Source organism: Aquarana catesbeiana, linkage group LG05 (genome assembly GCF_042186555.1).
Source record: "Aquarana catesbeiana isolate 2022-GZ linkage group LG05, ASM4218655v1, whole genome shotgun sequence".
Classification (NCBI taxonomy): Eukaryota; Metazoa; Chordata; class Amphibia; order Anura; family Ranidae; genus Aquarana; species Aquarana catesbeiana.
This window is the reverse complement of record NC_133328.1, coordinates 539994415-540008487: the sequence shown is the minus strand read 5'-3', so window position 1 is coordinate 540008487 and position 14073 is coordinate 539994415. Positions and strand designations below refer to the sequence as shown.

Sequence of the window (14073 nt, the reverse complement as noted above, 5' to 3'; positions counted from 1 at the left end):
TCTCATGTTTACCAGGTTAAAGCAGAACTAGACCCAAAAAGGAAAGTTCTGCTTTTCTCCCAACCACCCCCCCACACCTTTTGGATGTGCCGGAGCTATGTACAAAGCACAGCGTAGCTTGCAGTGAAGTAGTAAACGTGCCGGTGCCAGAGACACAAAGACCGGTGAAGAACTGGCCCGGTTGAGGACAGAGCAGGATCCTTGGACAGGTAAGTAAACTTTTATTAACCACTTGCCGACCGCCGCACGACGATGTACGTCGACAGAGCGGCACGGGCAGGCAAAAGGACTTACAGGTACGTCCTCGCCTGCCCGCGGGTGGGGGGTCCGATCGGACCCCCCCCCCCCCCGGTGCCTGCGGCGGTCGGCAAATCTCCCCCGGCGATCGGTGGTGAGGGGGAGGCCATCCATTCGTGGCCCCCCCCTCGCGATCGCTCCCAGCCAATGGGATCATTTCCCTGCCTCTGTAGTGTACACAGAGGCAGAGGAAATGATGTCATCTCTCCTCGGCTCGGTAATTTCCGTTCCGGCCCGAGGAGAGAAGACAGGTATGTGAGTGCACCAACACTACACACACAGTAGAACATGCCAGGCACACAAAACACCCCGACCCCCCCCCCCCCCCCCCCCATCGCCCCCCGATCCCCCCCCCTGTCACAAACTGACACCAAGCAGGTTTTTTTTTTTTTTTTTTTTTTTTCTGATTACTGTATTGGTGTCAGTTTGTGACAGTTACAGTGTTAGGGCAGTGAGTGTTAGGCCCCCTTTAGGTCTAGGATACCCCCCTAACCCCCCCTAATAAAGTTTTAACCCCTTGATCACCCCCCGTCACCAGTGTCGCTAAGCGATCATTTTTCTGATCGCTGTATTAGTGTCGCTGGTGACGCTAGTTAGGGACGTAAATATTTAGGTTCGCCGTCAGCGTTTTATAGCGACAGGGACCCCCATATACTATCTAATAAATGTTTTAACCCCTTGATTGCCCCCTAGTTAACCCTTTCACCACTGATCACCGTATAACCGTTACGGGTGACGCTGGTTAGTTCGTTTATTTTTTATAGTGTCAGGGCACCCGCCGTTTATTACCGAATAAAGGTTTAGCCCCCTGGTCGCCCGGCGGTGATATGCGTCGCCCCAGGCAGCGTCAGATTAGCGCCAGTACCGCTAACACCCACGCACGCAGCATACGCCTCCCTTAGTGGTATAGTATCTGATCGCATCAATATCTGATCCGTTCAGATCTATACTAGCTTCCCCAGCAGTTTAGGGTTCCCAAAAACGCAGTGTTAGCGGGATCAGCCCAGATACCTGCTAGCACCTGCGTTTTGCCCCTCCGCCCGGCCCAGCCCAGCCCACCCAAGTGCAGTATCGATCGATCACTGTCACTTACAAAACACTAAACGCATAACTGCAGCGTTCGCAGAGTCAGGCCTGATCCCTGCGATCGCTAACAGTTTTTTTGGTAGCGTTTTGGTGAACTGGCAAGCGCCAGCGGCCTAGTACACCCCGGTCGTAGTCAAACCAGCACTGCAGTAACACTTGGTGACGTGGCGAGTCCCATAAGTGCAGTTCAAGCTGGTGAGGTGGCAAGCACAAGTAGTGTCCCGCTGCCACCAAGAAGAAGACAAACACAGGCCCGTCGTGCCCATAATGCCCTTCCTGCTGCATTCGCCAATCCTAATTGGGAACCCACCACTTCTGCAGCGCCCGTACTTCCCCCATTCACATCCCCAACCAAATGCAGTCGGCTGCATGAGAGGCATTTTTATGTCCTCCCGAGTACCCCTACCTAACGAACCCCCCCAAAAAAGATGCAGCAGTGTCTGCAGCAAACGCGGATATAGGCGTGACACCCGCTATTATTGTCCCTCCTGTCAATCCTGGTCTTTGCATTGGTGAATGTTTTGAACGCTACCATTCACTAGTTGAGTATTAGCGTAGGGTACAGCATTGCACAGACTAGGACACACTTTCACAGGGTCTCCCAAGATGCCATCGCATTTTGAGAGACCCGAACCTGGAACCGGTTACAGTTATAAAAGTTACAGTTACAAAAAAAGTGTAAAAAAAACACAAACAAAAATATAAAATAAAAAATAATAGTTGTCGTTTTATTGTTCTCTCTCTATTCTCTCTCTCTATTCTCTCTATTGTTCTGCTCTTTTTTACTGTATTCTATTCTGCAATGTTTTATTGTTATCATGTTTTATCATGTTTGCTTTTCAGGTATGCAATTTTTTATACTTTACCGTTTACTGTGCTTTATTGTTAACCATTTTTTTGTCTTCAGGTACACCATTCACGACTTTGAGTGGTTATACCAGAATGATGCTTGCAGGTTTAGGTATCATCTTGGTATCATTCTTTTCAGCCAGCGTTTGGCTTTCATGTAAAAGCAATCCTAGCGGCTAATTAGCCTCTAGACTGCTTTTACAAGCAGTGGGAGAGAATGATCCCCCCCCCACCGTCTTCCGTGTTTTTCTCTGGCTCTCCTGTCTCAACAGGGAACCTGAGAATGCAGCCGGTGATTCAGCCAGCTGACCATAGAGCTGATCAGAGACCAGAGTGGCTCCAAACATCTCTATGGCCTAAGAAACCGGAAGCTACGAGCATTTTATGACTTAGATTTCGCCGGATGTAAATAGCGCCATTGGGAAATTGGGGAAGCATTTTATCACACCGATCTTGGTGTGGTCAGATGCTTTGAGGGCAGAGGAGAAATCTAGGGTCTAATAGACCCCAATTTTTTCAAAAAAGAGTACCTGTCACTACCTATTGCTATCATAGGGGATATTTACATTCCCTGAGATAACAATAAAAATGATTAAAAAAAAAAAAAAAATGAAAGGAACAGTTTTAAAATAAGATAAAAAAGCAAAAAAATAATAAAGAGCATCCCTGTCCCCCCTGCTCTCGCGCTAAGGCGAACGCAAGCGTCGGTCTGGCGTCAAATGTAAACAGCAATTGCACCATGCATGTGAGGTATCACCGCGACGGTCAGATCGAGGGCAGTAATTTTAGCAGTAGACCTCCTCTGTAAATCTAAAGTGGTAACCTGTAAAGGCTTTTAAAGGCTTTTAAAAATGTATTTATTTTGTTGCCACTGCACGTTTGTGCGCAATTGTAAAGCATGTCATGTTTGGTATCCATGTACTCGGCCTAAGATCATCTTTTTTATTTCATCAAACATTTGGGCAATATAGTGTGTTTTAGTGCATTAAAATGTAAAAAAGTGTGTTTTTTCCCCAAAAAATGCGTTTGAAAAATCGCTGCGCAAATACTGTGTGAAAAAAAAAAATGAAACACCCACCATTTTAATCTGTAGGGCATTTGCTTTAAAAAAATATATAATGTTTGGGGGTTCAAAGTAATTTTCTTGCAAAAAAAAATAATTTTTTCATGTAATCAAAAAGTGTCAGAAAGGGCTTTGTCTTCAAGTGGTTAGAAGAGTGGGTGATGTGTGACATAAGCTTCTAAATGTTGTGCATAAAATGCCAGGACAGTTCAAACCCCCCCCCCCAAATGACCCCATTTTGGAAAGTAGACACCCCAAGCTATTTGCTGAGAGGCATGTCGAGTCAATGGAATATTTTATATTGTGACACAAGTTGCGGGAAAGAGACAAATTTTTTTTTTTTTTTTTGCACAAAGTTGTCACTAAATGATATATTGCTCAAACATGCCATGGGAATATGTGAAATTACACCCCAAAATACATTCTGCTGCTTCTCCTGAGTACAGGGATACCACATGTGTGAGACTTTTTGGGAGCCTAGCCGCGTATGGGACCCCGAAAACCAAGCACCGCCTTCAGGCTTTCTAAGGGCGTAAATTTTTGATTTCACTCTTCACTGCCTATCACAGTCTCGGAGGCCATGGAATGCCCAGGTGGCACAAAACCCCCCCAAATGACCCCATTTTGGAAAGTAGACACCCAAAGCTATTTGCTGAGCGGTATAGTGAGTATTTTGCAGACCTCACTTTTTGTCACAAAGTTTTGAAAATTAAAAAAAGAAAAAAAAAATGTTTTTTTTGTCTTTCTTCATTTTCAAAAACAAATGAGAGCTGCAAAATACTCACCATGCCTCTCAGCAAATAGCTTGGGGTGTCTACTTTCCAAAATGGGGTCATTTGGGGGGGGGTTTGTGCCACCTGGGCATTCCATGACCTCCGAAACTGTGATAGGCAGTGAAGAGTGAAATCAAAAATGTACACCCTTAGAAATCCTGAAGGCGGTGATTGGTTTTCGGGGCCCCGTACGCGGCTAGGCTCCAAAAAAGTCCCACACATGTGGTATCCCCATACTCAGGAGAAGCAGCTAAATGTATTTTGGGGTGCAATTCCACATATGCCCATGGCCTGTGTGAGCAATATATCATTTAGTGACAACTTTGTGCAAAAAAAAAAAAAAAATAAATAAATAAATTGTCACTTTCCCGCAACTTGTGTCAAAACATAAAATATTCCATGGACTCAACATGCCTCTCAGCAAATAGCTTGGGGTGTCTACTTTCCAAAATGGGGTCATTTGGGGGGGGTTTGTGCCATCTGGGCATTTTATGGCCTTCAAAACTGTGATAGGTAGTGAGGAGTAAAATCAAAAATGTACGCCCTTAGAAATCCTGAAGGCAGTGATTGGTTTTCGGGGCCCCGTATGCGGCTAGGCTCCCAAAAAGTCCCACACATGTGGTATCCCCATACTCAGGAGAAGCAGCTAAATGTATTTTGGGGTGCAATTCCACATATGCCCATGGCCTGTGTGAGCAATATATCATTTAGTGACAACTTTTTGTAATTTTTTTTTTTTTTTTGTCATTATTCAATCACTTGGGACAAAAAAAATGAATATTCAATGGGCTCAACATGCCTCTCAGCAATTTCCTTGGGGTGTTTACTTTCCAAAATGGGGTCATTTGGGGGGGTTTTGTACTGCCCTGCCATTTTAGCACCTCAAGAAATGACATAGGCAGTCATAAATTAAAGGCTGTGTAAATTCCAGAAAATGTACCCTAGTTTGTAGGCGCTATAACTTTTGCGCAAACCAATAAATATACACTTATTGACATTTTTTTTTTACCAAAGACATGTGGCCAAAAACATTTTTGGCCTAAATGTATGACTAAAATTGAGTTTATTGGATTTTTTTTAGAACAAAAAGTAGAAAATATCATTTTTTTTCAAAATTTTCGGTCTTTTTCCGTGTATAGCGCAAAAAATAAAAACGGCAGAGGTGATCAAATACCATCAAAAGAAAGCTCTATTTGTGGGAAGAAAAGGACACAAATTTCGTTTGGGTACAGCATTGCATGACCGCGCAATTAGCAGTTAAAGCGACGCAGTGCCAAATTGGAAAAAGTGCTCTGGTCAGGAAGGGGGTAAATCCTTCCGGGGCTGAAGTGGTTAAAAGTCAGCAGCTACAAATACTGTAAAATACTGTAATACCTTTAATGTAAATACTGTAATACCTTTAAATGTTTTTCATACAGCCTAAAGATTCTCTTTAAGCTTAAAGTGTTACTAAACCCACAATCGTAAAATTAGTCTGTATAATGCAGTAAAGCATGCTTGTTATACTCACTATTGAAAGTAAAGGGTTAATCCTCCGCATTGTGTAAAAAGGCTGTTTGATCCTGTCTTCTCTGATCCTCCCCTTTTTCCACAGTCCTCAATCAATCATCTAATAGTACAGAGCCTTGGGGGCACTCTGCACATGCTCAGTTTGGTGTGTATCGCTAAAGAGTTCTTTTTTTTTTTTTTTTTTTTGGGAGGGTCATTTTGTCATTTTCAGCACTGTCCAGACAGAGGGTCAGGCGTCCTGCAGCCTCATAGAATAGTCAGAGAAGAATGAAAACTCCTCCTACAAGCTTTAACTAGACACTGATAGAAGTCACAAGACTGTTATATACTGCTGATGAGAAAAGGTATTTAGCAGTTTAGATTTACTAAAATGAATGGCATTTCCATGTTCTGTGTACTGTGGGAGACCAGATATGGTGAATGCAGGGTCCTGGGTTTAGTAACACTTTAACTGCTTTGCTTAGAAGAAATACATTTCTTACAGAGCCCAGATGATAAAGCTAGGATTAAACTCAGCTAATTTAAACCTTTCCCCCAGCCGTGCATGCAGTTAAGCTCGCCATACATAGATCTAAATTCAGCTGGTTCAGTAGGGACAGGCCAAATTTCTATCCATGTATAGGCAGGCTGATTGTCCAGAAGTGGATCTACCAATCAACTTCTGTGCATCAGCCTGTTGGATTTTCTCCACTGAAACACCACTACCGCTGGCTAGCCATCAGCGCTGTTCACTGCGTTCTAATGGCGGGGGAGTCACTCTGCTGTCAATATACAGTAGCTTAGCAGGGAAGATTCCCAATCATTTACCAAGTCATTTATTTTTTTTGCATTAACCACTTAATGACCAGGCCATTTTTTTGCAATATGGTACTGCGTCGCTTTAACTGACAATTGCGCGGTTGTGCGACGCTGTACCCAAACAATAACGTCCTTTTTTTTCCCCACAAATAGAGCTTTCTTATGGTGGGTTTTGATCACCTCTGCGGTTTTTATTTTTTGCACTATAAACAAAAAAAGACAGACCATTTTGAAAAAAAACAATATTTTTTACTTTTTGCTATAATAAATATCCAAAAACAAATAAAAAATCTAATTTCTTCATCAGTTTAGGCCAATATGTATTCTTCTTCATATTTTTGGTAAAAAAAAAATCACAATTAGTGTATATTGGTTGTTTTGTGCAAAAGTTATAGTGTCTACAAAATAGGGAATATATTTATTGCATTTTTATTACTAATTTTTTTTTTTTACTAGTAATGGCGGTGATCAGCGATCTTTAGCAGGACTGCGACATTGCGGCGGACAGATCGGACACTTTTTTGGGACCAGTGATATTTATACAGCGATCAGTGATATAAAAAATGCACTGCTTACTGTATAAATGACAGTGGCAGGGAAGGGGTTAACACTAGGGGGTGATTAATGGGTTAAGTGTTCCCTAGGGAGGTGTTTCTAACTGTGGGGGACGGGACTGACTGGGAGTACAGAGAGATTGCTGTTTCTGATCACTAGAAACAGACGATCACTCTGTACTTCCCTTGTCAGAACGGGGGGCTGTTTGTTTACATTGACAGATCCCCATTATGGCTCACTGTGGATAGATCGCCGATGGCCAGTGGGCACCGGCCACGTGCATCAGCTCCCCCGGCGTGCAGCAGGCGCGTGCCTGCTATAGCTGTTAAAGGGACCGATGTACAGCGATTCGCGGGAACGAGACGACCTGCCGCAGTATGACGGCGGCTGGTCGACAGGTGGTTAAATCTGCTAGTCCACCTTTTTTTTTCTTCCCTTTTATGGTTCTTTAATACTTGCTGTCCAAGTGGACATGTTAAGTGCTGTTTACAATTAGGTTATTTTTTATTACATACGGTTCTCCTGAAGGTTTTACCATAGTATTTCAGGAGATTGCCCTATTCCTTCTGCTGAGATGAGAACTATGTATCACTCAAAGCCATTAAAGGGGAAGTAAAGTCTTCCTCTTTAATTGTACCTACAGGTAAGCCTAGTGTAAGATGTATACCAGCTCATTATGCCTTTTGTCTTGCAGGTACTTTTATTTTTTTATTATTTTTTTTGGAGGTTTACAACCTCTTTAGGTTCTTAGCATTGGATTCTGTGAGGTAACAGTTATCTCTATTCTATCTGTGATACTTTATATACTTTCTATCACTACATACAGTATATTATTGTTGTATATGTTCAGAAGGTATTTTTTTAATTTATTTTTGATGGCTATCACAGATGTTATGGCGATTGTGTACTTTGGCTCAAATTGTATTGTGTTCTCTTCTTAATAAACAGATTGAAATATAAAAAAAATGATCAACTGTTTTTCTTTAAAGATGAATTTCAGGTATGACAGTTTTTACATAGTTACCTTGATCAAGATTAGATCAATGAAAGTATGTATGTGCCATACCCGTGAGATCCCAACGGAAGCTGGAAAACACTGTAGTAGCCACCACTACCACAGTGATCTCCACTAGCTTCTGGGTCTTGTGCCAAGTGGCTGCCCTGTTGTGTTGTGAACACAGGAGGTCGCTGGCTCGGCCCAGGCCCCATTCAAAGAACCCTTTTGCATACCCACAATGAAGCAAAGTGTTCTCTGATTGTATAAGGTAACAATTGTGATCCCCCGGCTCTCCACCTCATGCAAACAGAATGATTTACATTCACTGAGAAGATGCCGAGTGTTTGCTAAATGGCACCTGCACCTAATGAACAACCTCCTCTCTTCAGTATGCAGCAGTGCAGCTGCTCAGCAAGGACCTGGAAGCTAGTAGCAACTGCTGTAGTAGTGGTGCCTACTGCAGTGATTTCCATCTTTTGGGGGATCCCACAGCTATAGCACATACATACTTTTGGACTAATGTAACTATGTAAAAATTGCTATACTTGGAATTCAGCTTTAAACTAGCAGACCTGGCTGGTAGAGGGGGTAGTGGCTTCATATTGAAGAGGATTAAAGGAGAAGTATAGCGAAAGCTATTTTGACTGTAATGCTCTAATGGATCACAGGAGTGCAGTTCGTTCTGCACTCCTGTGATCTGTTTTCAGCCAACAATGATGTCACATAGCCGGTCCAAGCTCTAAAAAGATCCATGTGGTTGGGATCCACCCAGAAGCCTGAATCAGCAACTTGCTCAGCCTCTCAGCAATCCGCATAGAGCCACTAACTAATAGTCCCTGGCTCTCTCCTTACATAACACTGAGAACAGAGTGATCAGCTGTCTTTGATCGCTCAGTTCTCAGTGCAGAGTCAGTGGAGGACAACTGCAGCATTGGATTGAAGCCGCATGCACTTAGGTGAGTTTAAATTTTTTTAATGTTTTTTTTTCCTAATTTCCCTACTTCTATAATCCACTCAAAAGCAGTATTTCAGTACAATTTTTAATATATATACATTATAGCCTAAACTGCATTACTTCTGCTTGTGTATTGGTTTTTATTGCTGCACATTATATCCTGTCTTGTTTTTTCTGTTGAAAGATGACACATGTTGATGCCAGTTTCAAGCTCCCCTAGAAGAAGATATCCTACTGAATACATGAGCACTTTGATCCTTCAGGTCTTTGAACTTTAAACTTTGACTGAAGGTGACTGAATGAAATGAAGACTACTTCCTTTTTACTGCATTTTTACTAGTGTGCATTGTGGCGCATGTTGATAGCTGTCTCAGCACATGCAGCTGACATGCTTTGTTAGTCATACTGGATAAATGCAGATGTCAGGACAAAATTCCATTTTACTTTCTCTTACGCTTTCCAAGATTTCCCAGGTCCTCATGTATTGTGCAATAACGATGATAAATGCATGAGCGGGACTACTGGATATGTTTACCAAATGCATCGGGATAAGAAGGCTTCCAAAATTACATTGCCATCCATGACACCGGGATACCTTGCACTGTGATTGTGAAAATGGCTCCATGGTTGAACATATTTGACCTCAAGGACTGCGAAACAGGAACTCTGTATATTTATTACCTTGTTTCCTTTATGTCAGGTGGCTTTGTGAATGGACAGGTACAAAAATATCAATCCCATGCAGTAAAGTATATAACTGTATATAGCTGTTGATGCAGTTTAGAAAATAGTGTGTGAGATATGCTAGGTTCTAGATAACATTAAGTGGACAACTTGCCTGTGTACACCTGACACAGTCATTTTGTGGGCTCGGACACCACCCATGACCCTTGGTTTCTTTTTTTTTTTGTTGGGGGGGAAGAGAGGCAGTGTTAAGTTCCAGAACAGTCCACAAAACTCCACTGGGAACGTCTCCATTACTTCTACTGTGGGTGTGACAAGGCTTATTTTGTTTTCTGTAAGCCAGCTTTGTTACTTCGGCCCACCTATTTCTCCATATACTCCAATGGAGAGTCTAGTAGGCCTACTGTTATCACTCACATCCTGTTTGGTCATGAGCCTCCGTTATCAAAGTGTCTGGTGAAGAAGCTATTGTCTGTGTTGTCCATAGTAAACATTTTATTTCCCTCTTTAGTATGGGAGTGTGGAAAGATGTCTCTGGTTGCTATGGATGGACCAGTTTTTTTTTCAAATCCTGTCTCATTCCATCCAAAACCGAGCATTCATTTTAGGCAGAGTTGCTCTTTACCCTCAGCCTTTCGGCACAGTAGGGAGCAGGAGGCATGGGTGAATTGGCAGGCTGCAATTTGATGCACAATTTGGGCCTACAAAAAGGTGGCACCATTGTATATAGGTGAGGGTAACACTATTCAGGGCTTTATATGAGAAATGTTGGCAGACTTACCTAGGCCTGATTACCAAGTCTAGCTTTTTCTTTTAGTTAATGTTTAGTTATGTTTTCATCAGCTTGAGCCCTGCTCTGTCAAGTATTTGTTGGAAAAAAAATACATTTGTCACTTTTTTTTTTCTGGTCATTGTTGTAAGTCATGATTAATTAATGTAATACAAAATCTTATTTAGAGAGAGAACCTTGTCATATATAATTGTTTTTGTCTTCATTCCTAAAAACAGTAGAACCCATAAAGTCAAATTGAGGTATATTTCTTGAGAAATTAGATGAATTTTTTTTTTAACCTAAGCAATTCAGCCAACTTTTTCTTTCTCATTTTTTAAATTGGTTTATAGTTGTTTTCACACAAAGAAAAAATGTTTTTATACAGTACTGACTTAGTTCAGCTCTTACAGCAAGAAAGCAGTCTACGGCTTACATTTATATATAGAATACCAAGGCTGTTAGTGATGTTTAGTGATTATATTTCCAGAGCCATTATTTCAAATAATTGTAGTGTGTGTGTAAAGGAAAGGTTTTTAGCTTTGAATGGAATGAAGAACCGTTAGACCCTCTACCAAGTTTGCATTGCAGTCTGTGTCCATGATGTGGCGATTCACCCCTCCCTATTTGTCTTGATGACCGTTGTGACTGAAACGAAATGGAAATCCTAAATTTCAGAGTTATGAAAGCAATAGATGAGGGGAAGTCTTCCAAATGAGACAAATGTTCTGTTGACAGTTGTTCAAGATAGGATTTCCTTTAACTTCCTGTTGTATCTGAAGGAAGTTGAGTTATACTGAATATCCCCAGCAAGACGCAAGCTGCCAAACAAAATCTGATGGGCTTTTTAACTCTTCTACATTCTATCCAAAAAAAATGTTTTAGCTCTTCATACACTTTACAGCTGAACACCAGCTTTTAATACACTTTACATAGGCCGAAATGATTTATGTCCCTCACTAACACGTGAGACTGCTGTGTTCGAGCGGAGACCTTCCTGTCTCATACCCGAAACACTATATGATCTATATGGTCTATATGATCGGCGCTCAGCCATTCAGAGAAAGCAATTTATTCTAGCAATGAATACAAAGCTTCCTCTAATTGACTGAATCAGAGAGGCAGCCTAATGATGTCACAAACTCTGACTTAGCCAATCAGAGGAAGCTTTGTATTCATTGCTAGAATACATCGCTTTCTATGAATGGCTGAGCTCTGCTTAGACAGACTCTATTGTGTTCGGGCATAAGACAAGAAGGTCTTGGCTCGAACCCAGAATACAGCGCCGTATGCTGTATATAGCCTCAGCTACTTACAGTATATACCACACATCCAGCGGCCTCACATGATAGTGAGGGACATCGTTTGTTTGGGCCAGCTTCGCCCAAACATACTATGTAAAGTGTTTTAAAAGCTGGAGTTCAGCTTTAATGAAGATGCCACGTATGAATTGTCGTTTCTAGATGCAAGCATCCTATAAAATGTTATTGGTTGGGTGTAAAATAACTAATTTTGCTTAAGCAATGAAAACCTGTCTTGCTCTGTTACCACCATTTATTAAAGTGTTGAGATTGTATTAGACTTTCCAACTTTTTATTGAAAGTGGATTGTCTGAGACTGTAGGGTTTCAGGAATACAGTACACTACTTTTATTACAGTTATTTAGATTAGCTAATAATTAGTCATCAGTGTCTAGTCTTGCACCATGTTAGCCATTCACAAATGTGGCCTTAATCTGCTGCCTTTTCATTGGCTAACTTATCAGTAAAAAAGTATTCTAAACCGGGTCTCTTTGTTGACAGACTGTTGAAAGGAAAAGGGGTTATGCCTGTTAAGCATTTTTGGCCTTTGCAAAGTCAGCCCCCCAAATGGAACTGCTTTGATGTTACTTCTGCTTAGATAATGCTAAAACTTGTAGTTTTGCACTACAACAGTCTTACTCTTCTTTACTCCTTAAATTAGTTACCAAAAATATATCTGCATAGACAGGGATGTTTTCAAGAATGATGGGTGACCGCTTCTGTCCTTAAGAAAGTCTGTGTAGCACTGTGACCTGGTACAATTCTCCCCTGGCTATTAAAGTGCAACACACATTGTACTTTGCATCGAAACTCTTCTAGCTATGGGCCTATTTGAAGTGAGATTTTCCATCAGGAGCTACTCAAAATCAGGAGTAAATTTTATCACTATCTGCCTGCTAAAGATATGCACGGCCTAATATAAGACTACAAAACAACCAATTTGTACATCTGTTACAAACAATCAGATTGTACAGGTGGGATAAAAGAAAACCTTCCCTAGCTGGATACTATTATAATTGTGATTTCAAATTTGTTTTTAAAACTTTCCTAGTTGATTGCTCTTTTCTTTTGGTTGAAAATGGAACTTATCTGTCAGCAGAGTAGTCACAGGTGAGTCTTGGCAAGCCATTGAGGGGACGGCAAAATGTATCACCACTCATCATCCTCCACTGGACATCTGCCCTCATTCTGTAGTATATAAGCTCCATTCTCCTTGTATGTAAAGAAAATTAAAATATATTTATTATAAATTAATATTTGTTCACAGACGTCTGAATGTGACACAGTTGTATCTGTGATTCTGTAGTATAGAAGTTATACTGCTTCTTTACACAATATGCAGAACACTCTGAATTGAAACACTGTGACCAGTTATTGTCTTGTCCAGGCTATTGAGTGATGTTTAGACTTTGAATGAAGGAGGCAGAGCAGAGCTGGCAGCTATGAAAGTCTCTTGACACCAGAAAATGCTGTTGCTCTAATCCAACTAATTGTTGGGTTTTATGGAATATTCTTGGTCAAATAAATTATTTTCCATATGTTATTGCTGCTTTATGTTTGGTTAATATTTACTATAATAGTCTTTTTTCCATAAGGCAGTACAGCTTTGAGCAGTCAATCGGTATTCTTCTTTCAGTGCCCTGAATCCCACACATGCATAAGGTTCAGGACTTCATACATTGGTCACAGTGGTTTTGTTTTTGGTACAACAGCTTGCTCCGGCTTCATTAAAACTTGGATAGAGCTGGCCACACTCACTCATTCACACTAACACTTGCGCACTCACACACTCGTGCTCACGCGCACACACTTACGCACTTGCACACACTCACGAACATTTTTGTTGATCAGCCTGAGGGCTAAACAATAAAAAAAGAGAGGTTCCTCCAGCCACAGATCTCCCGCTATGGCAGTGTTATTCTGACCACCAGCGCTGACGGCTTTCAGAATGCCCAAAGAGTGCCTGTATCTGATTGGATGCAACTGTTGTTCAGCCAGCAATTTTTTTGTTGACCAGACAACCGTCGGATTGATTTTTGCCCGGTTCTTCAGGAACTGGCTATCATTTGCTCTGTGTATGGCTAGGTTAAATTGCTTTTTAAATCTGTGATACATTCTATTAAAAAAATGCAAACACTTACTGGGATTGGTTTATTGTTGCCTAAAATGTATAAATTAGACTGAAATAGACCCTTTTGCCAGACCATTGATTTCAACAAAAACATTCACATAATATATGCATGTTTAACATTTTATGTACTTTGTTTACCTGTGGAAGCCTCCCTTATGTAAACAGAAAATCCCTAAGCCTGCTTGGATGTGATAACAGCCCCAAAAAACTCAGATCTATCATTCAAATGACACTCTATGGTATTCCCCTTTGCTGCTCCCTTGGCAGCTACATAAAAGGTATATAGAAAAAAGCTAGGCCAGCACA

General features: G+C 41.3%; 1 protein-coding gene across 2 annotated transcripts in view; it reads left to right on the top strand.

The window, feature by feature from the left end:
- The window catches only part of UBE2W (ubiquitin conjugating enzyme E2 W), a 69002-nt gene extending 55226 nt beyond the window's left edge, over positions 1-13776 (top strand). For both annotated transcript variants that reach the window (XM_073631811.1, XM_073631812.1), the window contains one exon: positions 9067-13776. In XM_073631811.1, the coding sequence (XP_073487912.1) occupies positions 9067-9080 (14 nt within the window). In that variant the 3' untranslated portion in view covers positions 9081-13776. The remainder of the gene's footprint in view (positions 1-9066) is intronic.
- Positions 13777-14073: the final 297 nt, after the last annotated feature.